General features: G+C 53.7%; 1 protein-coding gene across 1 annotated transcript in view; it reads left to right on the top strand.

Moving 5' to 3' along the window:
* The window catches only part of POLR2A (RNA polymerase II subunit A), a 50,774-nt gene that overhangs the window by 1,152 nt on the left and 21,748 nt on the right, over window positions 1-27,874 (top strand). Inside the window, exons 2-11 of the mRNA XM_032098133.1 lie at window positions 371-587; window positions 2,635-2,845; window positions 7,526-7,735; window positions 9,425-9,593; window positions 10,438-10,532; window positions 12,891-13,094; window positions 16,658-16,880; window positions 17,495-17,678; window positions 20,956-21,127; window positions 25,809-25,914. Of these exons, the coding sequence (XP_031954024.1) occupies window positions 371-587; window positions 2,635-2,845; window positions 7,526-7,735; window positions 9,425-9,593; window positions 10,438-10,532; window positions 12,891-13,094; window positions 16,658-16,880; window positions 17,495-17,678; window positions 20,956-21,127; window positions 25,809-25,914 (1,791 nt within the window). The remainder of the gene's footprint in view (window positions 1-370; window positions 588-2,634; window positions 2,846-7,525; window positions 7,736-9,424; window positions 9,594-10,437; window positions 10,533-12,890; window positions 13,095-16,657; window positions 16,881-17,494; window positions 17,679-20,955; window positions 21,128-25,808; window positions 25,915-27,874) is intronic.

Below are 27,874 nucleotides of genomic sequence, written 5' to 3'. Positions count from 1 at the left end.
CCTGATTTTGGGGTTCAGAGCTCTGGATTTGGGGTTTAGTCATCGATTTTGCGGTTCAATCCCTGATTTTGGGGTTCAGAGCTCTGGATTTGGGGTTCAAACCCTGATTTTTGGGGTTCAGAGTTCTGGATTTGGGGTTCAGAGCTCTGGATTTGGGGTTCAAACCCTGATTTTTGGGGTTCAGAGTTCTGGATTTGGGGTTCAGAGCTCTGGATTTGGGGGTTCAGTCGCTGATTTTGGGGTTCAGAGCTCTGGATTTGGGGTTCAGTTGTTGATTTTGGGGTTCAATCCCTGATTTTGGGGTTTGGAGCTCTGGATTTGGGGTTCAATCCCTCGGTTTTTTTCCCCATGACCCCCCCCATTTTTTGAGGAAATCTTTCATTTTTTGGGAAAACCCTCTCCATTTTTGGGGTGTCCCTCATTTTTGGGGTGTCCCTCATTTTTGGGGTGTTTTGGGGACAGGTGGAGCGTCACATGTGCGACGGGGACATCGTCATCTTCAACCGGCAGCCGACCCTACACAAGATGTCCATGATGGGCCACAGGGTCAGGATCCTGCCCTGGTCCACCTTCCGTCTGAACCTGAGGTAAAACACCCCCAAAACCACCCCAAAAACCCCCAAATTACCCCAAAATCATCCCAAATCCTGCCCTGGTTCATCTTCTGTTTAAATCTGAGGTAAAACACCCCAAAAACCGCCCTAAAACCCCCAAAAATTACCCCAAATCCTGCCCTGCACTACCTTCCGTCTGAACCTGAGGTAAAACACCCCAAAAACCACCCTAAAAACCCCCGAATTACCCCAAATCCTGCCCTGGTTTGTCTTCTGTTTAAATCTGAGGTAAAACATCCCAAAAATATCCCAGAATCACTCCAAATCCTGCCCTGATCCACCTTCTGTCTGAACCTGAGGTAAAACACCCCAAAAACCCCAAAATGACCCCAGAATCATCCCAAATCCTGCCCTGGGCCATCTTCAGTCTGAACCTGAGGTAAAACACCCCAAAAACCACCCTAAAAACCCCCAAATTACCCCAAAATCATCCCAAGTCCTGCCCTGGGCCATTTAGTGTTTAAATCTGAGGTAAAACACCCCAAAAAACCACCCTAAAACCCCCAAAAATTACCCCAAATCCTGCCCTGCGCCACCTTCCGTCTGAACCTGAGATAAAACACCCCAAAAACCACCCTAAAACCCCTAAAATTACCCCAAAATCACCCAAATCCTGCCCTGGTCCACCTTCCGTCTGAACCTGAGGTAAAACACCCCAAAAACCACCCTAAAACCCCTAAAATTACCCCAAAATCACCCAAATCCTGCCCTGGTCCGTCTTCCGTCCTGAACCTGAGGTAAAACACCCCAAAAACCACCCTAAAACCCCTAAAATTACCCCAAAATGATCCCAAATCCTGCCCTGGTTCATCTTCTGTTTAAATCTGAGGTAAAACACCCCAAAAACCACCCTAAAACCCCTAAAATTACCCCAAAATCACCCCAAATCCTGCCCTGGTCCATCTTCCGTCCGAACCTGAGGTAAAACACCCCAAAAACCACCCTGAAAAACCCCAAAACCTCCCCAAAACGACTTTGATGGGGATGAGATGAGCCCTGCCCCGAGTCCCTCCAGTGACCCCAATGTCCCCATGGCCCCAATGACCCAATGACCCCGTGGCCCCAATGTCCCCAGTGACCCCAATGACCCCAGTGACCCCAATGACCCCATGGCCCCAATGTCCCCAATGACCCCAATGTCCCAGTGACCCCAGTGACCCCGATGTCCCAGTGACCCCAATGTCCCAGTGACCCCAGTGGCCCCAATGTCCCCAGTGACCCCATGGCCCCAATGTCCCAGTGACCCCAATGACCCCATGGCCCCAATGTCCCAGTGGCCCCAATGTCCCAGTGACCCCAATGACCCCATGGCCCCAATGTCCCAGTGACCCCAATGACCCCAATGTCCCCATGTCCCAGTGATCCCAATGAACCCATGACCCCATGGCCCCAATGACCCCAATGTCCCAGTGACCCCATGGCCCCCTGTCCCAGTGACCCCAGTGACCCCAATGTCCCCGTGACCCCATGGCCCCAATGTCCCCAATGACCCCAATGTCCCCGTGACCCCAATGTCCCAGTGACCCCAGTGGCCCCAATCTCCTAGTGACCCCAATCTCCCAATGACCCCGATGTCCCAGTGACCCCAATGTCCCAATGACCCCATGTCCCACATCCCCAATGTCCCCATGTCCCAGTGACCCCAACGACCCCATGTCCCACATCCCCAATGTCCCCAATGTCCCCATGTCCCAGTGACCCCAATGACCCCATGTCCCACATCCCCGATGTCCCCGATGTCCCCACTGACCCCGCTGTCCCCGCTGTCCCCGCAGCGTCCCCAGGCCCTACAACGCCGATTTCGACGGCGATGAGATGAACCTGCACCTGCCCTTGTCCCATGGCCCCAATGTCCCTTATCCCGATGTCCTTGATGTCCCCAATGTCCCCAAAATCCCCGACGACCCCAACATCCCTGATGTCCCCAACATCCCCGACGTCCCTGATGTCCCCAACATCCCCAATGTCCCCAACATCCCCGATGTCCCCACTGACCCCGCTGTCCCCGCTGTCCCCGCAGCGTCACCACGCCCTACAACGCCGATTTCGACGGCGATGAGATGAACCTGCACCTGCCGCAGTCGCTGGAGACGCGGGCGGAGATCCAGGAGCTCGCCATGGTGCCCCGCATGATCGTCACCCCCCAGAGCAACCGGCCCGTCATGGGCATCGTGCAGGACACGCTGACGGCCGTGCGCAAGTTCACCAAGAGGGACGTCTTCCTGGAGAGGGTCGGTTTTGGGGTCGTTTTGGGGCTTTTTTGGGCAGTTTAGGGTGATTTGAGGTGATTTGGGGTTGGTTTGAGGTGGTTTTGGGGTTGGTTTGGGGGGATTTGAGGGGGTTTAGGGCAGGTGTTTATGGGGTCAGTTCAGGACGCATTTGCAAGTTCACCCAAGAGGGACGTCTTCCTGGAGAGGGTCGGTTTTGGGGTCGTTTTGGGGCTTTTAGGGTTGGTTTGAGGTGATTTGAAGGGTTTTGGAGTGATTTAGGGTGGTTTTGAGGTGGTTTGGGGTTGGTTTGGGGTTGGAGTTGAGGGGGTTTAGTGCAGGTGTTTGTGAGGTTTAGTTCAGGATGCGCTGGCAGCCGTGCGTGAGTTCACCCAGAGGGACGTCTTCCTGGAGAGGGGCAGTTTTTGGGGTAATTTTGGGGCTTTTTAGCGTCGCTTTGAGGTGGTTTGGGAGGTTTTGGGGTGATTTAGGGTGGTTTTGAGGTGGTTTGGGGTTGGTTTGAGGTGGTTTTGGGGTTGGTTTGGGGTTGGAGTTGAGGGGGTTTAGTGCAGGTGTTTGTGAGGTTTAGTTCAGGATGCGCTGGCAGCCGTGCGTGAGTTCACCCAGAGGGACGTCTTCCTGGAGAGGGGCGGCTTTTGGGATCGTTTTGGGGCTTTTAGGGTTGGTTTGAGGTGATTTGAGGGGTTTTGGAGTGATTTAGGGTGGTTTTGAGGTGGTTTGGGGTTGGTTTGAGGTGGTTTTGAGGTTGGTTCGGGGGGATTTCAGGGGGTTTAGGGTAGGTGTTTGTGGGGTTTAGTTCAGGACACGCTGACGGCCGTGCGCAAGTTCACCAAGAGGGACGTCTTCCTGGAGAGGGTCGGTTTTGGGGTCGTTTTGGGGCTTTTTTGGGCAGGTTAGGGTGATTTGAGGTGGTTTGGGGTTGGTTTGAGGTGGTTTTGGGGTTCGTTTGGGGTTGGAGTTGAGGGGATTCAGTGCAGGTGTTTGTGGGGTTTAGTTCAGGATGCGCTGACGGCCGTGCGCAAGTTCACCCAGAGGGACGTCTTCCTGGAGAGGGGCGGCTTTTGGGACCGTTTTGGGGATTTTGGGGTCGTTTTGGGGCTTTTTAGGGGGATTTAGGGTTGGTTTGAGGTGGTTTTGGGGTTGGTTTGGGATTTCAGGGGGTTTAGGGCAGGTGTTTATGGGGTTTAGTTCAGGATGCGTTTGCAAGTTCACCAAGAGGGACGTCTTCCTGGAGAGGGTCGGTTTTGGGGTCGTTTTGGGGCTTTTTTGGGCAGTTTCGGGTGATTTAGGATGGTTTGGGGTTGGTTTGAGGTGGTTTTGGGGGGATTTGAGGGGGTTTAGGGCAGGTGTGTGTGGGGTTTAGTTCAGGACACGCTGACGGCCGTGCGTGAGTTCACCCAGAGGGACGTCTTCCTGGAGAGGGTCGGTTTTGGGGCCATTTTGGGGCTTTTTAGCGTCGCTTTGAGGTGGTTTGGGAGGTTTTGGGGTGATTTAGGGTGGTTTTGAGGTGGTTTGGGGTTGGTTTGAGGTGGTTTTGGGGTTGGTTTGGGGTTGGAGTTGAGGGGGTTTAGTGCAGGTGTTTGTGAGGTTTAGTTCAGGATGCGCTGGCAGCCGTGCGTGAGTTCACCCAGAGGGACGTCTTCCTGGAGAGGGGCGGCTTTTGGGATCGTTTTGGGGCTTTTAGGGTTGGTTTGAGGTGATTTGAGGGGTTTGGAGTGATTTAGGGTGGTTTTGAGGTGGTTTGGGGTTGGTTTGAGGTGGTTTTGGGGTTGGTTCGGGGGGATTTCAGGGGGTTTAGGGCAGGTGTGTGTGGGGTTTAGTTCAGGACACGCTGACGGCCGTGCACAAGTTCACCAAGAGGGACGTCTTCCTGGAGAGGGTCGGTTTTGGGGTCGTTTTGGGGCTTTTTTGGGCAGTTTAGGGTGATTTAGGATGGTTTGGGGTTGGTTTGAGGTGGTTTTGGGGTTGGTTTGGGATTTCAGGGGGTTTAGGGTAGGTGTTTATGGGGTTTAGTTCAGGACGCATTTGCAAGTTCACCCAAGAGGGACGTCTTCCTGGAGAGGGTCGGTTTTGGGGTCGTTTTGGGGCTTTTAGGGTGATTTGAGGTGATTTGGGGTTGGTTTGAGGTGGTTTTGGGGTGTCTTGAGGTGGTTTTGAGGTGTTTTGGGGTGGTTCTGGGGTGTCCCTCAGGGCGAGGTGATGCCCTGCTGATGTTCCTGTCCACGTGGGATGGGAAGGTGCCCTGAGGCTCCATCCTGAAGGGGATTTTGGGGCATTTTTTGGGCATTTTTAGGATATTTTGGGGTATTTATGGGTTCTTCTGGATTGATGATACTTTTGAGGTGGTTTTGGGGTGTCTTGAGGTGGTTTTGGGGTGGTTCTGGGGTGTCCCTCAGGGCGAGGTGATGCCCTGCTGATGTTCCTGTCCACGTGGGATGGGAAGGTGCCCCAAGGCTCCATCCTGAAGGGGATTTTGGGGCATTTTTTGGCATTTTTAGGATATTTTGGGGTATTTATGGTTTTTTCTTGATTGATGACACTTTTGGGGTAGTTTTGGGGTGTTTTGGGGTGGTTCTGGGGTGTCCCTCAGGGCGAGGTGATGCCCTGCTGATGTTCCTGTCCACGTGGGATGGGAAGGTGCCCCAAGGCTCCATCCTGAAGGGGATTTTTGGGGCATTTTTTGGCATTTTTACGATATTTTGTGGTATTTATGTTTTTTTCTGGATTGATGACACTTTTGAGGTGGTTTTGAGGTGTCTTGAGGTGGTTTTGGGGTGTTTTGGGGTGGTTTTGGGGTGTTTTGGGGTGGTTCTGGGGTGTTTTGGGGTGGTTCTAGGGTGTCCCTCAGGGCGAGGTGATGCCCTGCTGATGTTCCTGTCCACGTGGGATGGGAAGGTGCCCCAAGGCTCCATCCTGAAGGGGATTTTTGGGGCATTTTTGGGCATTTTTAGGATATTTTGGGGTATTTATGGGTTCTTCTGGATTGATGACACTTTTGAGGTGGTTTTGGGGTGTCTTGAGGTGGTTTTGGGGTGTTTTGGGGTGGTTCTGGGGTGTCCCTCAGGGCGAGGTGATGCCCTGCTGATGTTCCTGTCCACGTGGGATGGGAAGGTGCCCCGAGGCTCCATCCTGAAGGGGATTTTGGGGCATTTTTGGGCATTTTTAGGATATTTTGTGGTATTTATGGTTTTTTCTTGATTGATGACACTTTTGGGGTAGTTTTGGGGTGGTTTGAGGTGTCTTTGGGGTGTCCCTCAGGGCGAGGTGATGCCCTGCTGATGTTCCTGTCCACGTGGGATGGGAAGGTGCCCCAAGGCTCCATCCTGAAGGGGATTTTTGGGGCGTTTTTGGGCATTTTTAGGATATTTTGGGGTATTTATGTTTTTTTCTGGATTGATGACACTTTTGAGGTGGTTTTGAGGTGTCTTGAGGTGGTTTTGGGGTGTTTTGGGGTGGTTTTGGGGTGTTTTGGGGTGGTTCTGGGGTGTCCCTCAGGGCGAGGTGATGCCCTGCTGATGTTCCTGTCCACGTGGGATGGGAAGGTGCCCTGAGGCTCCATCCTGAAGGGGATTTTGGGGCATTTTTTGGCATTTTTAGGATATTTTGTGGTATTTATGGTTTTTTCTGGATTGATGACACTTTTGGGGTAGTTTTGGGGTGGTTTGAGGTGTCTTTGGGGTGTCCCTCAGGACGAGGTGATGCCCTGCTGATGTTCCTGTCCACGTGGGATGGGAAGGTGCCCCAAGGCTCCATCCTGAAGGGGATTTTTGGGGCGTTTTTGGGCATTTTTAGGATATTTTGTGGTATTTATGTTTTTTTCTGGATTGATGACACTTTTGAGGTGGTTTTGAGGTGTCTTGAGGTGGTTTTGGGGTGTTTTGGGGTGGTTCTGGGGTGTCCCTCAGGGCGAGGTGATGCCCTGCTGATGTTCCTGTCCACGTGGGATGGGAAGGTGCTCCAAGCCTCCATGCTGGAAGGGATTTTGGGGCATTTTTTGGGCATTTTTAGGATATTTTGTGGTATTTATGGGTTCTTCTGGATTGATGACACTTTTGGGGTGGTTTTGGGGTGGTTTGAGGTGTCTTTGGGGTGTCCCTCAGGGCGAGGTGATGCCCTGCTGATGTTCCTGTCCACGTGGGATGGGAAGGTGCCCCGAGGCTCCATCCTGAAGGGGATTTTGGGGCATTTTTTGGCATTTTTAGGATATTTTGTGGTATTTATGTTTTTTTCTGGATTGATGACACTTTTGGGGTAGTTTTGGGGTGGTTTGAGGTGTCTTTGGGGTGTCCCTCAGGGCGAGGTGATGCCCTGCTGATGTTCCTGTCCACGTGGGATGAGAATGTGCTCCAAGCCTCCATGCTGGAAGGGATTTTGGGGCATTTTTGGGCATTTTTAGGATATTTTGGGGTATTTATGGGTTCTTCTGGATTGATGACACTTTTGAGGTGGTTTTGGGGTGTCTTGAGGTGGTTTTGGGGTGTTTTGGGGTGGTTCTGGGGTGTCCCTCAGGGCGAGGTGATGCCCTGCTGATGTTCCTGTCCACGTGGGATGGGAAGGTGCCCCAAGGCTCCATCCTGAAGGGGATTTTTGGGGCATTTTTGGGCATTTTTAGGATACTTTGGGATTTCTCTGGGTTCTTCTCGACTGCTGACACTTCTGGGGTGCTTTTGGGGTGTCCTTCAGGGCGAGGTGATGAACCTGCTGATGTTCCTGTCCACGTGGGACGGGAAGGTGCCCCAACCGGCCATCCTGAAGCCGCGCCCGCTCTGGACAGGGAAGCAAATCTTCTCCCTCATCATCCCGGGCCACATCAACTGCATCCGCACCCACAGCACCCACCCCGACGACGAGGACAGCGGCCCCTACAAACACATCTCCCCCGGGGACACCAAGGTGAGCGCCCGGCGAGGCTCTGGAGGGAGGTTTGAGGAGGTCTAGGAGGGCTTGGTGGGCTGCAGAGATCGTTTGAGGGGGCTTTGGTGGGATTTGAGGAGGTCTAGGGGGGTTTGGTGGGGTGTAAAGGTGGTTTGAAGGGTCTTTGGTGGGATTTGGGGTGATCTGAGGGGGCTTTGGTGGGGTTTGGGGTGATCTGAGCGGGCTTTGGTGGGATTTGAGGAGGTCTAGGGGGGGTTTGGTGGGGTGTAAAGGTGGTTTGAGGGGGCTTTGGTGGGACTTGAGGGGGCTTTGGTGGGATTTGAGGAGGCCTAGGGGGGTTTGGTGGGGTGCAGAGATGGTTTGAGGGGGCTTTGGTGGCACCTGAGGGGGCTTTGGTGGGATTTGAGGAGGTCTAGGGGGGCTTGGTGGGGTGCAGAGATGGTTTGAGGAGGCTTTGGTGGGACTTGAGAGTGTTCTAGAGGGGCTTGGGGTGATCTGAGGGGGCTTTGGTGGGATTTGAGGAGGTCTAGGGGGGTTTGGTGGGGTGTAAAGGTCGTTCGAAGGGTCTTTGGTGGGACTTGAGGGTGTTCTGGAGGGGTTTGGGGTGGTCTGAGTGGGCTTTGGTGGGACCTGAGGGTGGTTCAGGAGGACTTTGGTGCGACTTGAGGGTGATTCGGGGTGTTCTCACGGGGCTTTGGTGGGACTTGAGGGGGCTTTGATGGAGCTTGAGGGTGATTTGGGGTGGTCTCAGAGGACTTTGCTGGTGTTTTGGGTGCTCTGAGAGGACTTTGGTGGTGTTTTGGGTGCTCTGAGAGGACTTTGGTGGGACCTGAGGGTGTTTTGGGTGCTCTGAGAGCACTTTGGTGGTGTTTTGGGTGCTCCGAGAAGACTTTGGTGGTGTTTTGGGTGCTCTGAGAGGACTTTGGTGGTGTTTTGGGTGCTCTGAGAGGACTTTGCTGGTGTTTTGGGTGCTCTGAGAGGACTTTGGTGGTGTTTTGGGTGCTCTGAGAAGACTTCGGTGGTGTTTTGGGTGCTCTGAGAGGACTTTGGTGGTGTTTTGGGTGCTCTGAGAGGACTTTGGTGGGACCTGAGGGTGTTTTGGGTGCTCTGAGAGGACTTTGGTGGTGTTTTGGGTGCTCTGAGAAGACGTTGGTGGTGTTTTGGGTGCTTTGGTGGTGTTTTGGGTGCTCTGAGAAGACGTTGGTGGTGTTTTGGGTGCTCCGAGAAGACTTTGGTGGTGTTTTGGGTGCTCTGAGAAGACTTTGGTGGTGTTTTGGGTGCTTTGGTGGTGTTTTGGGTGCTCCGAGAAGACTTTGGTGGTGTTTTGGGTGCTCTGAGAGGACTTTGGTGGTGTTTTGGGTGCTCTGAGAAGACTTTGGTGGTGTTTTGGGTGCTCTGAGAAGACTTTGGTGGTGTTTTGGGTGCTCCGAGAAGACTTTGGTGGTGTTTTGGGTGCTCTGAGAAGACTTCGGTGGTGTTTTGGGTGCTCTGAGAGGACTTTGGTGGTGTTTTGGGTGCTCCGAGAAGACTTTGGTGGTGTTTTGGGTGCTCTGAGAAGACTTTGGTGGGCCTTCCTCTGCTTGAGGAGAACTTCGTAGACTTAAGGGTGGTTTTGAGGTGCTCCAGGAGGGTGGAAATGTTGAACTTCTCTCATCTCTTGACCTCCTGACGACTCCTCTTGGTTCCAATGTCCCACCCCACCACCAGGTGATCGTGGAGAACGGGGAGCTCATCATGGGCATCTTGTGCAAGAAGTCCTTGGGGACGTCGGCCGGTTCCTTGGTGCACATCTCCTACCTGGAGATGGGCCACGACACCACGCGCCTCTTCTACAGCAACATCCAGACCGTCATCAACAACTGGCTGCTCATCGAGGGTCAGCAGGGTCCTACCGAGGGGTCACCGTGGGGTTGGCACCTCGAGGGGGGTCACGGTGGGCTTGGCACCTCAAGGGTCAGGAAGGTCCTGCTGAGGGGTCACGGTGGGGTTGGCACCTCAAGGTCATTCTTGAGATCTTGGTGGTCCTTGGACCCCTTTTTGGGGGCTCTGGGGGATCTTCAGGAGGTCCACAGAGGGTTGGGACCTCTCCTGGTGGCACCAAATGGGGGTTTGGTCACCTGGGGACCTTCTCAGGTCCCACCTTGGTGGAACTCAGGTGTCCCTGGTGGTCCTTGGACCTCGTTCTTGAGATCTTGGTGGTCCTTGGACCCCTTTTTGGGGACTTTGGGGATCTTCAGGAGGTCCACAGAGGGTTGGGACCTCTCCTGGTGGCACCAGATGGGGGTTCAGGGACCTGGGGAGCTTCTCAGGTCTCACCTTGGTGGGATTTGGGTGTCCCTGGTGATCCTTGGACCTCGTTCTTGGGGCAAGAGGGACTTGGGGAGTCTTTGAAGCCCCTTTTTGGGGACTTTGGGGGATCTTCAGGAGGTCCACAGAGGCCTGGGACCCCTCCTGGTGGCACCAGATGGGGGTTTGGTCACCTGGGGACCTTCTCAGGTCCCACCTTGGTGGGATTTGGGTGTCCCCTGGGGGTGTCCCTGCGTGGCTGAGACCTCCCCTTGGTGACCTCATTGTCTCCATGTCCCCCCTTTTATCCTCCAGCGTGACCAGACCCCGACCCAGGCTTGGTTTTTTTGGGGTGGGGTGGGGTCAGATGTGCACTTGGAGAGGACCTCGAGTTTTGGGGGACCCCCCCTTTGAACCCCAAACGTCCCCTCCAGGTCACACCATCGGCATCGGTGACTCCATCGCCGACGCCAAGACCTACCAGGACATCCAGAACACCATCAAGAAGGCCAAGCAGGACGTCATCGAGGTGGGACTTCTGGGGGGACCTCCGGGTGCTCCTGGGACACGCCCGGGTTGGGATTTTGGGGTTTCTTCGGGTGGGAATTTGGGGGATTTTGGGGGGAGGAATTCCTGAGGTTCTTGGAGGTTCTCTGGTGGGTCACCTCAAGGGGGTGGTGGGGAGGGGGATTGGGGGGGGTTTGGGGTGTGCCACCCACATTTTGGGATCTCTGGGTGGATTTTGGAGCGTCTCCAGGATGTTCTGGGTGGGTCTGGAGCATCTCCAGAACTTCCTGGGTCCATCTGGAGCCTCTCCAGAACTTCCTGGGAGGATCTGGAGCCTCTCCAGAACTTCCTGGGAGGATCTGGAGTCTCCAGAACTTTCTGGGAGGATCTGGAGCATCTCCAGAACTTCCTGGATCCATCTGGAGCATCTCCAGAACTTCCTGGGTGGATTTGGGGTCATCAGAACTTTTGGGGAGGATCTGGAGCCTTTCCAGAACTTCCTGGGTCCATCTGGAGCATCTCCAGAACTTTCTGGGTCCATCTGGAGCATCTCCAGAACTTTCTGGGAGGATCCGGAGCATCTCCAGAACTTCCTGGGTCCATCTGGAGCATCTCCAGAACTTCCTGGGTGGGTCTGGAGTCTCCAGAACCTTCTGGGGAGGATCTGGAGCATCTCCAGAATGTTCTGGGTGGGTCTGGAGCATCTCCAGAACTTCCTGGGTGGATTTGGGGTCTCCAGAACTTCTGGGGAGGATCTGGAGCATCTCCAGAACTTCCTGGGTCCATCTGGAGCATCTCCAGAACTTCCTGGGTGGATTTGGGGTCTCCAGAACTTCCTGGGTGGACCTGGAGCATCTCCAGAACTTCCTGGGTCCATCTGGAGCATCTCCAGAACCTTCTGGGTGGACCTGGAGCATCTCCAGAACGTTCTGGGTGGATCTGGAGCATCTCCAGAACTTTCTGGATGGATTTGGGGTCTCCAGAACTTCTGGGGAGGATCTGGAGCATCTCCAGAATGTTCTGGGTGGACCTGGAGCATCTCCAGAACGTTCTGGCTGGGTTTGGAGTCTCCAGAACTTCCTGGGTCCATCTGGAGCATCTCCAGAACGTTCTGGGTGGACCTGGAGCATCTCCAGAACGTTCTGGGTGGATCTGGAGCATCTCCAGAACTTTCTGGATGGATCTGGGGTCTCCAGAACTTCTGGGGAGGATCTGGAGCATCTCCAGAATGTTCTGGGTGGACCTGGAGCATCTCCAGAACGTTCTGGCTGGGTTTGGAGTCTCCAGAACTTCCTGGGTCCATCTGGAGCATCTCCAGAACGTTCTGGGAGGATCTGGGGCATCTCCAGAGTCGTCTCAACCCCATCCCAGGTGCTCCCACCACCCCCAGTTCCATGAGGAACTCCCAGGAATTTGGAGGAACCTTCAAGGAGTTTGGGGCTGTTCCTGGAGGATCTCAGGGGGGTTGGGGTGGTTCCTGTGGAGTTTTGTGGAGTTCTTTGGGATCTTGTTGAGGTTCTGAGGTGGTTTTGGACACCAGGAGCTCCAAGACCGACATCTCCTAGGTTTGAGGAGCTCCAGAAGATCTTGGGGAGCTCCATGTGGGGTTTGGGACGGTTCCTGTGGAATTTTGTGGAGATTTTTGGGATTTTATGGAGTTCCTGTGGAATTTTGTGGAGATCTTTGGGATCTTGTTGAGCTTTTCAGGTGGTTTTGGACACCAGGAGGTCCAAGACCGACATCTCCCAGGTTTGGGGAGCTCCACGTGGGGTTTGGGGTGGTTCCTGTGGCATTTTGTGGAGTTCTTTGGGATCTTCTGGAGCTTCTCACGTACTTTTGGACACCAGGAGGTCCAAGATTGACGTCTCCTAGGTTTGAGGAGCTCCAGAGGGTTCCAAGAAGATCTCAGGAGGTTCCTGTGGAGTTTTTGGGATGTTCTTGAGGTTCTGAGGTGGTTTTGGACACCAGGAGGTCCAAGACCGACATCTCCCAGGTTTGAGGAGCTCCAGAAGATCTTGGGGAGCTCCATGTGGGATTTGGGGAGTTCCTCTGGAATTTTGTGGAGATCTTTGGGATCTTGTTGAGCTTTTCAGGTGGTTTTGGACACCAGGAGGTCCAAGACCGACATCCCCCAGGTTTGAGGAGCTCCAGAAGATCTTGGGGAGCTCCATGTGGGGTTTGGGGTGGTTCCTCTGGAATTTTGTGGAGATTTTTGGGGCTTTTCTGGAGCTCTTTGAGATCCTCTGGAGCTTCTCAGGTACTTTTGGACCCCAGCACCCTCCAAGACCATCTCCCAACGATCTCCTGGAGCTTTTTAGGAATTCCGAGGCTTTTGGGAGTTGTTGACCTTTTTTGGGGTGGTTTTTTTTGGTATCTCCAGGTCATCGAGAAGGCCCACAACAACGAGCTGGAGCCCACGCCGGGCAACACCCTCCGGCAGACCTTCGAGAACCAGGTCAACCGGATCCTCAACGACGCCCGCGACAAGACCGGCTCCTCGGCCCAGAAGTCCCTGTCCGAGTACAACAACTTCAAATCCATGGTGGTCTCGGGGGCCAAGGGCTCCAAGATCAACATCTCCCAGGTTTGAGGAGCTCCAGAAGATCTTGGGGAGGTCTCCATGTGGGGTTTGGGAAGGTTCTTGTGGAGTTTGGTGGAGTTTTTGGGATCTTGTGGAGGTTCTGAGGTGGTTTTGGGCATCAGGAGGTCCAAGATCGACATCTCCCAGGTTTGAGGAGCTCCAGAGGGTTCCAAGATCATCTCAGGAGGTTCTTGTGGAGTTTGGTGGAGTTTTTGGGGTCTTGTTGAGGTTCTGAGGTGGTTTTGGACACCAGGAGGTCCAAGATCGACATCTCCTGGCTTTGAGGAGCTCCAGAAGATCTTGGGGAGGTCTCCATGCAGGGTTTGGGGAGGTTCTTGCGGAGTTTTTTGGGACGTTCTTGAGGTTCTGAGGTGGTTTTGGACATCGGGAGGTCCAAGATCGACATCTCCCAGGTTTGAGGAGCTCCAGGAGATCTTGAGGAGCTCCATGTGGGGTTTGGGGAGGTTCCTGTGCAGTTTGGTGGAGTTGTTTGGGATCTTGATGAGGTTCTGAGGTGGTTTTGGGCATCAGGAGCTCCAAGATCGACGTCGCCCAGGTTTGAGGAGCTCCAGGAGATCTTGGGGAGGTCTCCATGTGGGGTTTGGGGAGGTTCTTGTGGAGTTTGGTGGAGTTTTTGGGATCTTGTGGAGGTTCTGAGGTGGTTTGGGGCATCAGGAGGTCCAAGATCGATCGACATCTCCCAGGTTTGAGGAGCTCCAGAGGGTTCCAAGATCATCTCAGGAGGTTCCTGTGGAGTTTGGTGGAGTTTTTGGGGTCTTGTTGAGGTTCTGAGGTGGTTTTGGACACCAGGAGGTCCAAGATCGACATCTCCTGGCTTTGAGGAGCTCCAGAAGATCTTGGGGAGGTCTCCATGCAGGGTTTGGGGAGGTTCTTGTGGAGTTTTTTGGGACGTTCTTGAGGTTCTGAGGTGGTTTTGGACATCGGGAGGTCCAAGATCGACATCTCCCAGGTTTGAGGAGCTCCAGGAGATCTTGAGGAGCTCCATGTGGGGTTTGGGGAGGTTCCTGTGCAGTTTGGTGGAGTTTTTGGGATCTTGTGGAGGTTCTGAGGTGGTTTTGGGCATCAGGAGGTCCAAGATCGACATCTCCCAGGTTTGAGGAGCTCCAGAGGGTTCCAAGATCATCTCAGGAGGTTCCTGTGGAGTTTGGTGGAGTTGTTTGGGATCTTGATGAGGTTCTCAGGTGGTTTAGGGCATCAGGAGGTCCAAGATCGACATCTCCCAGGTTTGAGGAGCTCCAGTAGATCTTGGGGAGCTCCATGTGGGGTTTGGGGAGGTTCCTGGAGGATCTCAGGGGGTTTGGGGCGGTTCCTGTGGAGTTTTGTGGATTTATCTGGGATGTTCTGGAGGTTCTGAGGTGGTTTTGGGCATCAGGAGGTCCAAGATCGACATCTCCCAGGTTTGAGGAGCTCCAGAGGGTTCCAAGATCATCTCAGGAGGTTCCTGTGGAGTTTGGTGGAGTTTTGTGGAATTTTGTGGAGATTTTTGGGATCTTGATGAGGTTCTGAGGTGGTTTTGGACACCAGGAGGTCCAAGATCGACATCTCCTGGCTTTGAGGAGCTCCAGAAGATCTTGGGGAGCTCCATGTGGGGTTTGGGGAGGTTCTTGTGGAGTTTTTTGGGATGTTCTGGAGGTTCTGAGGTGGTTTTGGGCATCAGGAGCTCCAAGATCGGCGTCGCCCAGGTTTGAGGAGCTCCAGGAGATCTTGGGGAGGTCTCCATGTGGGGTTTGGGGAGGTTCTTGTGGAGTTTGGTGGAGTTTTTGGGATCTTGTTGAGGTTCTGAGGTTGTTTGGGGCATCAGGAGGTCCAAGGTCGACATCTCCCAGGTTTGAGGAGCTCCAGAGGGTTCCAAGATCATCTCAGGAGGTTCCTGTGGAGTTTTTTGGGATCTTGATGAGGTTCTGAGGTGGTTTTGGACACCAGGAGGTCCAAGACCGACATCTCCCAGGTTTGAGGAGCTCCAGAAGATCTTGGGGAGCTCCATGTGGGGTTTGGGGAGGTTCCTGGAGGATCTCGGGGGGATCCTGTGGATCCACAGGATCTTGTGGAGTTTTGTGGAGATTTTTGGGATGTTCTAGAGGTTCTCAGGTGCTTTTGGACACCAGGAGCTCCAAGACCGACATCTCCCAGGTTTGAGGTGTCCTGGGGGTCGTTGAGGGGATCCAGGAGGATCTCAGGGGGCTTTAGGAGGTTCCTGCAGTAACTTGATGGAGTTTGGGCGGGTTTCCCGTGGGGTTTTGGAGAACTTTCCCACCACTCCCAACCCCCCTGAGATACCTCATGGAGCCCTCAGGAATTTCATGGAGCCCTCAGGAATTTTGGGGTGTCCTGGTACCACCTTGGAGGTTCTCCCAAGACATCTTGGGTGGCTTTGGGTGGCTTTGGAGCATCTCAAGGACCTTTTGACCCCTTTCCCTGGATGGTTCCCACCACTCCCAACCCCCCTGAGATATCTCATGGAGCCCTCAGGAATTTCATGGAGCCCTCAGGAATTTTGGGGTGTCCTGGTGCCACTTTTGAGGTCCTCCCAAGACATTTTGGGTGGCTTTGGAGCATCTCAAGGACCTTTTGACCCCTTTCCCTGGATGGTTCCCACCACTCCCAACTCCTCTGAGATATCTCATGGAGCCCTCAGGAATTTCATGGAGCCCTCAGGAATTTTGGGGTGTCCTGGTGCCACTTTTGAGGTCCTCCCAAGACATTTTGGGTGGCTTTGGAGCATCTCAAGGACCTTTTGACCCCTTTCCCTGGATGGTTCCCACCACTCGCAACCCCCCTGAGATATCTCATGGAGCCCTCAGGAATTTCATGGAGCCCTCCGGAATTTTGGGGTGTCCTGGTGCCACCTTGGAGGTTCTTCCAAGACATTTTGGGTGGCTTTGGAGCATTTCCAGGGACATCTCAGCCCTGTTCCCTGGATGGTTCCCACCACTCCAAACCTCTCTGAGATATTTCATGGAGCCCTCAGGAATTTTGGGGTGTCCTGGTGCCACCTTGGAGGTTCTCCCAAGACATCTTGGGTGGCTTTGGAGCATCTCCAGGGACATCTCAGCCCCATTCCCTGGATGGTTCCCACCACTCCAAACCCCCCTGAGATATCTCATGGAGCCCTCAGGAATTTCATGGAGCCCTCAGGAATTTTGGGGTGTCCTGGTGCCACTTTTGAGGTCCTCCCAAGACATTTTGGGTGGCTTTGGAGCATCTCAAGGACCTTTTGACCCCTTTCCCTGGATGGTTCCCACCACTCCCAACCCCTCTGAGATACCTCATGGAGCCCTCAGGAATTTCATGGAACCCTCAGGAATTTTGGAGTGTCCTGGTGCCACCTTGGAGATCCCCCCCGAGACATTTTGGGATCTTCAAACGGACCTTCAAGACACTTGGCAGCATCTTGGCCTCTTCAAACATCTCAAGAACCTTTTTCCCCTCCTTCCCTTGACGTTCCCCTTGGAACTCCTCAACCAACCCAAACTTTGGGGTTGTCCCATCACCTCCTTCACCTGGAGATATCCCACAATGTCCTCACCTGGTTGTCTTCTCCTCAGGTCATCGCCGTGGTGGGCCAGCAGAACGTGGAGGGCAAACGGATCCCGTTTGGCTTCAAGCACCGGACGCTTCCTCACTTCATCAAGGACGATTACGGCCCCGAGAGCCGCGGCTTCGTGGAGAACTCCTACCTGGCCGGTCTCACCCCCACCGAGTTCTTCTTCCACGCCATGGGTGGGCGGGAAGGTCTCATCGACACGGCCGTGAAGACGGCCGAGACCGGTCAGTGTCCTCCTCAAGCCGAGGAGCTTCGGGAATGTCCAAAAATGCCACCCCAAGGATCTGCAGGGTTCCAAAATGTCACCGGGGGAGAGCTCGGGTGGCTCCGAAGGTTCCTCAGGTGTCTTCAGGAGATTAAAAGCTTCCTCAGATGTCTCCTGGAGATATCAAATGCTCCCCAGATGTTTCCTAGGGACTCCTAAACCCTTCTCAGATGTTTCCTGGAGGCTCCAAACCCTCCCCAGATGCCTCCTGGAGGCCCCAAACCCTCCTCAGATGCTTCCCGGAGACCTCCAGGATCCCAAACCCTCCCCAGATGCTTCCCGGAGACGTCCAGGATCCCAAACCCTCCTCAGATGCCTCCTGGAGACCTCCAGGATCCCAAACCCTCCCCAGATGCCTCCTGGAGACCCCAAACCCTCCTCAGATGCCTCCTGGGGACACCCAAACCCTCCTCAGATGCCTCCTGGAGACCCCAAACCCTCCTCAGATGCCTCCTGGGGACTCCCAAACCCTCCCCAGATGCCTCCTGGGGACACCCAAACCCTCCTCAGATGCCTCCTGGAGACTCCCAAACCCTCCTGAGATGCCTCCTGACTCCTTCCCACCCTTCCCAGGTTACATCCAGCGGCGTCTGATCAAGTCCATGGAGTCGGTGATGGTGAAATACGACGCCACCGTCAGGAACTCCATCAACCAGGTGGTGCAGCTGCGCTACGGCGAGGACGGGCTGGCCGGCGAGAGCGTCGAGTTCCAGAACCTGGCCACCCTCAAACCCTCCAACAAGGCCTTCGAGAAGAAGTGAGGGGCAGGGAGGACACGGGGGACGTGGAGGGGACACGGCCCGGGGCAGGGCGTGCTCGTGGGAGGGGTCAGTGGTCCCGGTTGGGGTCATTGAGGGGCTCGTTCTGGGAGTTTGGGGACGTTTTGGGGTCCCCAAGTGGCTCCTCCCAAGAGCTGGGAAGGGTTTGAGGTCCTCAAACGGGAGTTGGGGATGTTTTGGGGTCCTCACATGGGAGTTGGGGACACTTTGGGGTCTTCAACTCGCTCCTCTCAAAAGTTGGGAGCATCTTGGGGTCTTCAGATGGCTCCTCCCAAGAGCTGGGGACACTTTGGGGTCTTCAAATGGATCTTGAGCAGAGTTGGGAACATCTTGGAGTCTTCAAATGGGAGTTGGGGACATCTTGGGGTCTTCAAACATCTCCTCCCAAGAGTTGGGGTCACTTTGGGATCTTCAAACATCTCCCAAGAGTTGGGGACACTTTGGGGTCTTCAAAAGGGTTGGGGACATCTTGGGGTCTTCAGGTGGCTCCTCTCAAGAGTTGGGGACATTGGGGTCTTCAAATGGATCTTGAGGAGAGTTGGGGACATCTTGGGGTCTTCAAACATCTCCTCCCAAGAGTTGGGGACACTTTGGGGTCTTCAAACGGGTTGGGGACATCTTGGGGTCTTCAAACATCTCCTCCCAAGAGTTGGGGACACTTTGGGGTCTTCAAACGGGTTGAGGACATCTTGGGGTCTTCAAATGGATGTTGAGGAGAGTTGGGGACATCTTGGGGTCTTCAAACGGCTCCTCCCAAGAGTTGGGAGCATCTTGAGGCCTTCAGATGGATCTTTAGGAGAGTTGGGAGCCTCTTGGGGTCCTCAAATGGGAGTTGGGGACATCTTGGGGTCTTCAAATGGGAGTTGGGGACATTGGGGTCTTCAAATGTATCTTGAGGAGAGTTGGGGACATCTTGGGGTCTTCAAATGGGAGTTGGGGACACTTTAGGGTCTTCAAATGGATCTTGAGGAGACTTGGGAGCATCTTGGGGTCCTCAAATGGGAGTTGGGGACATCTTGGGGTCTTCAGATGGGAGTTGGGGACACTTTGGGGGCTTCAAACAGGAGTTGGGGACATTTTGGGGTCTTCAAACGTCTCCTCCCAAGAGTTGGGGACACTTTGGGGTCCTCAAATGGGAGTTGGGGACATCTTGGAGTCTTCAAATGGATCTTGAGGAGAGTTGGGGACATCTTGGGGTCTTCAAATGGGGGTTGGGGACACTTTAGGGTCTTCAAATGGATCTTTAGGAGACTTGGGAGCATCTTGGGGTCTTCAGATGGTTCCTCCCAAGAGTCAGGGTCACTTTGGAGTCTACAAACAGGGGTTGGGGACATCTTGGAGTCTTCAAATGGGGGTTGGGAACAGTTTGAGGTCCTCAAACGGGAGTTGGGTCCTCAAACGTCTCCTCCCAAGAACTGGGGACACTTTGGGATCTTCAAATGGATTTTGAGGAGAGTTGGGGACTTCTTGGGGTCTTCAAATGGGGGTTGGGGACATCCTGGAGTCTTCAAGTGGGAGCTGGGGACACTTTGGGGTCTTCCAACATCTCCTCCCAAGCTTTGGGGACACTTTGGGGTCTCAAACGTCTCCTCCCAAGATTTGGGGTCCCTTTGGGGTCTTCAAATGGGAGTTGGGGACACTTTGGGGTCTTCCAACGTCTCCTCCCAAGAGTTGGGGACATTTTGGGGTCTTCAAACATTTCCTCCCAAGAGTTGGGATCCCTTTGGGGTCTCAAACATCTCCTCCCAAGATTTGGGGACACTTTGGGGTCTCAAACGTCTCCTCCCAAGATTTGGGGACATTTTGGGGTCTCAAATGTCTCCTCCCAAGATTTGGGGTCCCTTTGGGGTCTCAAACGTCTCCTCCCAAGATTTGGGGTCCCTTTGGGGTCTCAAACGTCTCCTCCCAAGATGTGAGGTCCCTTTGGGGTTTCAAACGTCTCCTCCCAAGAGCTGGGGACACTTTGGGGTCTCAAACGTCTCCTCCCAAGCTTTGGGGACATTTTGGGGTCTTCAAACATCTCCTCCCAAGCTTTGGGGACACTTTGGGGTCTCAAACGTCTCCTCCCAAGAGCTGGGGACACTTTGGGGTCTCAAACATCTCCTCCCAAGAGTTGGGGACATTTTGGGGTCTTCAGATGGGAGCTGGGAGCATCTTGGGGTCTTCCAACATCTCCTCCCAAGAGTTGGGGACATTTTGGGGTCTTCAAACATTTCCTCCCAAGAGCTGGGGACACTTTGAGGTCTTCAAATGGGAGCTGGGGACACTTTGGGGTCTCAAACATCTCCTCCCAAGAGTTGGGGACATTTTGGGGTCTTCAAATGGGAGTTGGGAGCATCTTGGGGTCTTCCAACGTCTCCTCCCAAGAGCTGGGGACACTTTGGGGTCTCAAACGTCTCCTCCCAAGAGTTGGGGACATTTTGGGGTCTTCAAACATTTCCTCCCAAGAGTTGGGATCCCTTTGGGGTCTCAAACGTCTCCTCCCAAGATTTGGGGACACTTTGGGGTCTCAAACATCTCCTCCCAAGAGTTGGGGTCCCTTTGGGGTCTTCAAATGGGAGCTGGGGACACTTTGGGGTCTCAAACATCTCCTCCCAAGAGTTGGGGTCCCTTTGGGGTCTTCAAATGGGAGCTGGGGACACTTTGGGGTCTCAAACATCTCCTCCCAAGATTTGGGGACACTTTGGGGTTTCAAACGTCTCCTCCCAAGAGCTGGGGACATCTTGGGGTCTTCAAATGGGAGTTGGGGACACTTTGGGGTCTTCCAACATCTCCTCCCAAGAGTTGGGGACATTTTGGGGTCTTCAAACGTCTCCTCCCAAGAGCTGGGGACATTTTGGGGTCTTCAAATGGGAGTTGGGAGCATCTTGGGGTCTTCCAACGTCTCCTCCCAAGAGCTGGGGACACTTTGGGGTCTTCAAATGGGAGTTGGGGACACTTTGGGGTCTTCAAACGTCTCCTCCCAAGAGTTGGGGACATTTTGGGGTCTTCAAACATTTCCTCCCAAGACTTGGGGTCCCTTTGGAGTCTCAAACATCTCCTCCCAAGCTCTGGGGACACTTTGGGGTCTCAAACGTCTCCTCCCAAGCTCTGGGGACACTTTGGGGTCTCAAACGTCTCCTCCCAAGATGTGGGGTCCCTTTGGGGTCTCAAACGTCTCCTCCCAAGCTTTGGGGACACTTTGGGGTCTCAAACATCTCCTCCCAAGCTTTGGGGACATTTTGGGGTCCCCTGAGCCGTCGCTGTCCCCCGCAGGTTCAAGTTCGACTACACCAACGAGCGGGCGCTGCGGCGAACGCTGCAGGAGGAGCTGGTCAAGGACATCCTGTCCAACGCCCACATCCAGAACGAGCTGGAGCGCGAGTTCGAGCGCATGCGCGAGGACAGGGAGGTGCTGCGCGTCATCTTCCCCACCGGCGACAGCAAGGTGCGCCCCAAAAACCCCCCAATTCAGCCCAAAAAGCTCAAAAACCCCAAAATTCAACCCTAAATAGCCCAAAATTCAACCCCAAAAACCCCCAAATTCAACCCTAAATAGCCCAAAATTCAACCCCAAAAACCCCCAAATTCAACCCCAAAAACCCCAAAATTCAACCCTAAATAGCCTAAAATCCACCTCAAAAACCCCCAAATTCATCCCAAAATAGCCCCAAAACCCCCAAATTCATCCCAAAAACCCCTGAAATCCACCCCAAAAAACCCCCAAATTCAACCCCAAATAGCCAAAAAACCCCAAAATTCAACCCTAAATAGCCCAAAATTCAACCCCAAAAACCCCAAAATTCAACCCTAAATAGCCTAAAATCCACCTCAAAAACCCCCAAATTCATCCCAAAAACCCCCAAAATCCACCTCAAAAACCCCCAAATTCATCCCAAAAACCCCCGAAATCCACCCCAAAACCCCATAAATCCATCCCAAAAACCCCAAATTCAGCCCAAAACCCCCAATTCATCCCTAAATAGCCCAAAAACCCCAAAATTCAACCCTAAATAGCCCAAAACCCCCCAAATTCAACCCAAAACCCCCCAAATTCAACCCAAAAACCCCCAAATTCATCCCGAAAGCCCCTAAATTCAGCCCAAAAACCCCCAAATTCAACCCAAAACCCCCAATTCATCCCTAAATAGCCCAAAAACCCCAAAATTCAACCCTAAATAGCCCAAAACCCCCCAAATTCATCCCAAAACCCCCCAAATTCATCCCAAAACCCCCCAAATTCAGCCCAAAAACCCCAAATTCAGCCCAAAACCACCAATTCATCCCTAAATAGCCCAAAAAACCCAAAATTCAACCCTAAATAGCCCAAAACCCCCCAAATTCGACCCAAAACCCCCCTAAATTCAACCCAAAAACCCCCCAAATTCAACCCAAAAACCCCCAAATTCAGCCCAAAAACCCCAAAATTATCCCTAAATAGCCTAAAAAACCCCAAATTATCCCTAAATAGCCTACAAAACCCCAAATTATCCCTAAATAGCCCAAAATACCCCAAAATTCAACCCTGAATAGCCTAAAATCCACCTCAAAAACCCCCAAATTCATCCCTAAATAGCCCCAAAACCCCCAAATTCATCCCAAAAACCCCCAAATTCATCCCAAAAACCCCCAATTCATCCCAAAACCCCCCAAAATCCACCCCAAAAAACCCCCAAATTCATCCCCCAAACCCCCAAATTCATCCCCAAATAGCCCAAAAACCCCAAAATTCAACCCTAAATAGCCCAAAAACCCCAAAATAACCCAAAATTCAACCCCAAATAGCCCAAAATTCAACCCCAAATAGCCCAAAATCCACCTGGGACACCCCAAAAACCCCAAAATTCAACCCTAAATAGCTCAAAAACCCCCAAATTCAACCCTAAATAGCCTAAAAACCCCAAAATACCCCAAAATTCAACCCCAATTAGCCCAAAATTCAACCCCAAATAGCCCAAAATCCACCCCAAAAACCCCCAAATTCAACCCTAAATAGCCCAAAATACCCCAAAATCCACCCCAACCACCCCAAAATCCAACCAAAATACCCCAAAATGCACCTGGGACACCCCAAAATACCTCAAAGTCCACCCCAAATACCCAAAAATACCCCAAAATCCAAACAAAATCCCCCAAAAAAACCCAAAATCCAACTGGGACACCCCAAAATCCAACTGGGACACCCCAATATCCAACTGGGACACCCCAAAACCCAACTGGGACGAGCCAACCCCAACTGGGATGAGCCAACCCCCAACTGGGACGACGCCAACCCCAACTGGGACGACCCAAACCCAACTGGGACGAGCCAACCCCCAACTGGGACGAGCCAACCCCCAACTGGGACGAGCCAACCCCCAACTGGGACGAGCCAACCCCCAACTGGGACGAGCCAAACCCCAACTGGGATGAGCCAAACCCCAACTGGGATGAGCCAAACCCCAACTGGGATGAGCCAACCCAAACTGGGACGACCCAAACCCCAACTGGGACGACCCAAACCCCAACTGGGACGACCCAAACCCCAACTGGGACGACCCAAACCCCAACTGGGATGAGCCAACCCAAACTGGGATGAGCCAAACCCCAACTGGGATGAGCCAAACCCCAACTGGGATGAGCCAAACCCCAACTGGGATGAGCCAAACCCCAACTGGGATGAGCCAAACCCCAACTGGGACGACCCAAACCCCAACTGGGACGACCCAAACCCCAACTGGGACGACCCAAAACCCAACTGGGATGAGCCAACCCAAACTGGGATGAGCCAACCCAAACTGGGATGAGCCAAACCCCAACTGGGATGAGCCAAACCCCAACTGGGATGAGCCAAACCCAACTGGGACGACCCAAACCCCAACTGGGACGACCCAAACCCCAACTGGGATGAGCCAAACCCCAACTGGGATGAGCCAAACCCCAACTGGGATGAGCCAAACCCCAACTGGGATGAGCCAAACCCCAACTGGGATGAGCCAAACCCAACTGGGATGAGCCAAACCCCAACTGGGATGACCCAAACCCCAACTGGGATGAGCCAACCCAAACTGGGATGAGCCAAACCCCAACTGGGACGACCCAAACCCCAACTGGGACGACCCAAACCCAACTGGGATGAGCCAACCCAAACTGGGATGAGCCAAACCCCAACTGGGATGAGCCAAACCCCAACTGGGACGACGCCAACCCCAACTGGGACGACGCCAACCCCAACTGGGACGACGCCAACCCCCAACTGGGACGAGCCAACCCCCAACTGGGACGAGCCAACCCCCAACTGGGACGACCCAACCCCCAACTGGGACGACCCAACCCCCAACTGGGATGACCCAAACCCAACTGGGATGACCCAAACCCAAACTGGGATGAGCCAAACCCCAACTGGGACGACCCAAACCCAAACTGGGATGAGCCATCCCAAACTGGGGCACTCTAAACCCTGCTCAGGGTGACCCCAAATCCCTCCTGGGGCACCCCCAAATTCCGCCGGGGTTTTCTGGGGTGCTCGCCCCCCATTTTTGGGCTCTGAGCCCCAAATTTTGGCCACTGACCCCCCATTTTTGGGTCTCTGCCCCCCAAATTTTGACCATTGATCCCCAAATTTTGGCCACTGACCCCCAGTTTTGGCGTTCTGACCCCCAGTTTTGACCCCTGACCCCCCTTTTTTTGACCCCTGACCCTCCTTTTTTTGGCCACTGACCCCTCAATTTTTGGGGTTCTGACCCCCAAATTTTGACCACTGCCCTTCCCATTTTTGACCACTGACCCCCATTTTTGACCACTGCCCCCCAAATTTTGACCACTGACCCCTCAACTTTTGGGGTTCCGCCCTTGCATTTTTGACCACTGACCCCTCAATTTTTTGGGGTTCTAACCCCCAATTTTGACCACTGACCCCTCAATTTTGGGGGTTCTGCCCCCCATTTTTAACCACTACCCCCCCATTTTTGACCACTACCCCCCAAATTTTGACCACTGCCCCCCAGTTTTTGACCACTACCCCCCCATTTTTGACCACTACCCCCCTAATTTTAACCATTGATCCCCAAATCTTGGCCACTGACCCCCCATTTTTGGGTCTCTGCCCCCCAAATTTTGATCATTGATCCCCAAATTTTGGCCACTGACCCCCAGTTTTGGGGTTCTGACCCCCCTTTTTTTGACCCCTGACCCCCCTTTTTTTGACCCCTGACCCTCCTTTTTTTGGCCACTGACCCCTCAATTTTTGGGGTTCTGCCCCCCAAATTTTGACCACTGACCCCCATTTTTGACCACTGCCCCCCAAATTTTGACCACTACCCCCCAAATTTTGACCACTACCCCCCATTTTTGACCACTACCCCCCAAATTTTGACCACTACCCTCCAGTTTTGACCACTACCCCCCAGTTTTGACCACTGACCCCCCAGTTTTGACCACTGCCCCCCCAAATTTTGACCACTACCCCCCCAAATTTTGACTACTGACCCCTCAATTTTTTGGGGTTCTGACCCCCAATTTTGACCACTGATCCCCTAAGTTTTGGCCACTGACCCCTCAATTTTGGGGGTTCTGCCCCCCATTTTTGACCACTACCCCCCAAATTTTAACCACTACCCCCCAATTTTTGACCACTGCCCCCCCATTTTTGACCACTGCCCCCCCAAATTTTGACCACTCCCCCCAGTTTTTGACCACTACCCCCATTTTTGACCCCTGACCCCCCAAATTTTGACCACTACCCCCCAAATTTTGACCATTGATCCCCAAATTTTGGCCACTGACCCCCAGTTTTGGGGTTCTGACCCCCCTTTTTTGACCACTACCCCCCAAATTTTGACCACTGACCCTCCATTTTTGACCACTGCCCCACAAATTTTGACCACTGACCCCTCAATTTTTTGGGGTTCTGCCCCCCATATTTTGACCACATCCCCCCATATTTTGACCGCTGCCCCCATTTTTGACCACTGTCCCCCAAATTTTGACCACTGCCCCCCATTTTTGACCACTACCCCCCCAAATTTTGACCACTACCCCCCCATTTTTGACCACTATCCCCCATTTTTGACCACTACCCCCCCAAATTTTAACCACTACCCCCCATTTTTGACCGCTGTCCCCCGCTCCCGGGCTCCTGCCCCCTCCAGGTGGTGCTCCCCTGTAACCTGCTCCGCATGATCTGGAACGCCCAGAAGATTTTCCACATCAACTCCCGGCTGCCCTCGGACCTGCACCCCGTCAAGGTGGTCGAGGGTGAGTGGGGGGGACCCCCAAATCCGACTGCGGGGTGGTCCCTGAACCCCGATGGAGGAAGTTGGGCCCGATTTGGAAATTTTTTGGAGAAGTTTTGGGGTGGGGGAGGGGACTTGGACCCCTCGCGGTCCTCAAAAAAAGGGGCTGAGGCTGCTTGGGGGGGTCCCAGGGGGATTTGGGACCCCTTTGATCCCCCAAGAAGGTTCTGGAGGGATTTGGGGCCCCTTTGACCTCCTGAGAAGGTTCTGGGGGGATTTGAGGGCTCCAGTGACCTCCCGAGAAGGTTCTGGGGGGATTTGGGACCCCTTTGATCCCCCAAGAAGGTTCTGGAGGGATTTGGGGCCCCTTTGACCTCCTGAGAAGGTTCTGGGGGGATTTGAGGGCTCCAGTGACCTCCCGAGAAGGTTCTGGGGGGATTTGGGACCCCTTTGATCCCCCAAGAAGGTTCTGGGGGGATTTGGGACCTCTTTGATATCCTAAGATGGTTCTGAGGGGATTTGGGACCTCTTTGACTTCCCAAGAAGGTTCTGGGGGGATTTGGGACCTCTTTGATCTCCCAAGAAGGTTCTGGTGGGATTTGAGGGCACCAGGAAGGTTTTGAGGACCCTCAGGAAGGTTCTGGAGGTGCTTGGACCTCAAGAAAGCCCTGGGGGACTTGGAGGACCCCCAAGAAAGTTCTGAGGGGTATTTGGGCTCCCTCAGGAAGGTTCTGGAAGTTCAAGGGGTCCCTCAGGAAGCTCTGGTGGGTTTGGGGTTGCTCAGGAAGGTTCTGGAGGTCCTTGAGGACCTCAGGAAAGTTCTGGGGGTTCTTGAGGACCTCAGGAAGCTGAGATGGATTTGGAGTCCCTCAGGAAGGTCCTTGAGTTGCCCAGGAAGGTTCTGGAGGTACTTAAACTCTCCAAGAAGGTTCTGGAGGTTCTTGAGTCCCTCAGGAAGCTCTGATGGGTTTGGGGTCCTTCGGGAAGGTTCTGGAGGTTCTTGAGGACCTCAGGAAGCTGAGATGGGTTTGGGGTCCTTCAGGAAGGTTCTGGAAGTCCTGGTTGACCTCAGGAAGGTTCTGGAGGTCCTGGTTGACCTCAGAAAAGTTCTGGAGGTCCTTGAGTCCCTCAGGAACATGAGATGGGTTTGGGGTCCTTCAAGAAGGTTCTGTGGATCCTGGTTGACCCCAGGAAGGTTCTGGAAGTCCTGGTTGACCTCAGGAAGGTTCTGGAGGTCCTGGTTGACCCCAGGAAGGTTCTGTGGATCCTGGTTGACCTCAGGAAGGTTCTGGAAGTCCTGGTTGACCCCAGGAAGGTTCTGGAGGTCCTGGTTGACCCCAGGAAGGTTCTTTGGATCCTGGTTGACCCCAGGAAGGTTCTGGAAGTCCTGGTTGACCTCAGGAAGGTTCTGTTGGTCCTGGTTGACCCCAGGAAGGTTCTGTTGGTCCTGGTTGACTCCAGGAAGGTTCTGGAGGTCCTGGTTGACCCCAGGAAGGTTCTGGAAGTCCTGGTTGACCCCAGGAAGGTTCTGTGGGTCCTGGTTGACCCCAGGAAGGTTCTGTTGGTCCTGGTTGACTCCAGGAAGGTTCTGGAGGTCCTGGTTGACCCCAGGAAGGTTCTGTTGGTCCTGGTTGACCCCAGGAAGGTTCTGGAAGTCCTGGTTGACCCCAGGAAGGTTCTATGGATCCTGGTTGACCCCAGGAAGGTTCTGGAAGTCCTGGTTGACCCCAGGAATGTTCTGTGGATCCTGTTTGACCTCAGGAAGGTTCTTTGGATCCTGGTTGACCTCAGGAAGGTTCTGGAGGTCCTGGTTGACCCCAGGAATGTTCTGTGGATCCTGTTTGACCTCAGGAAGGTTCTTTGGATCCTGGTTGACCTCAGGAAGGTTCTGGAGGTCCTGGTTGACCCCAGGAAGGTTCTTTGGATCCTGGTTGACCCCAGGAAGGTTCTGGAAGTCCTGGTTGACCTCAGGAAGGTTCTGT

The sequence above is a fragment of the Corvus moneduloides genome, unplaced genomic scaffold, assembly GCF_009650955.1.
Source record: "Corvus moneduloides isolate bCorMon1 unplaced genomic scaffold, bCorMon1.pri scaffold_94_arrow_ctg1, whole genome shotgun sequence".
NCBI lineage: Eukaryota > Metazoa > Chordata > Aves > Passeriformes > Corvidae > Corvus > Corvus moneduloides.
Note: the sequence above shows the minus strand (reverse complement) of the source record. Positions and strands in the feature narration are given on the sequence as shown.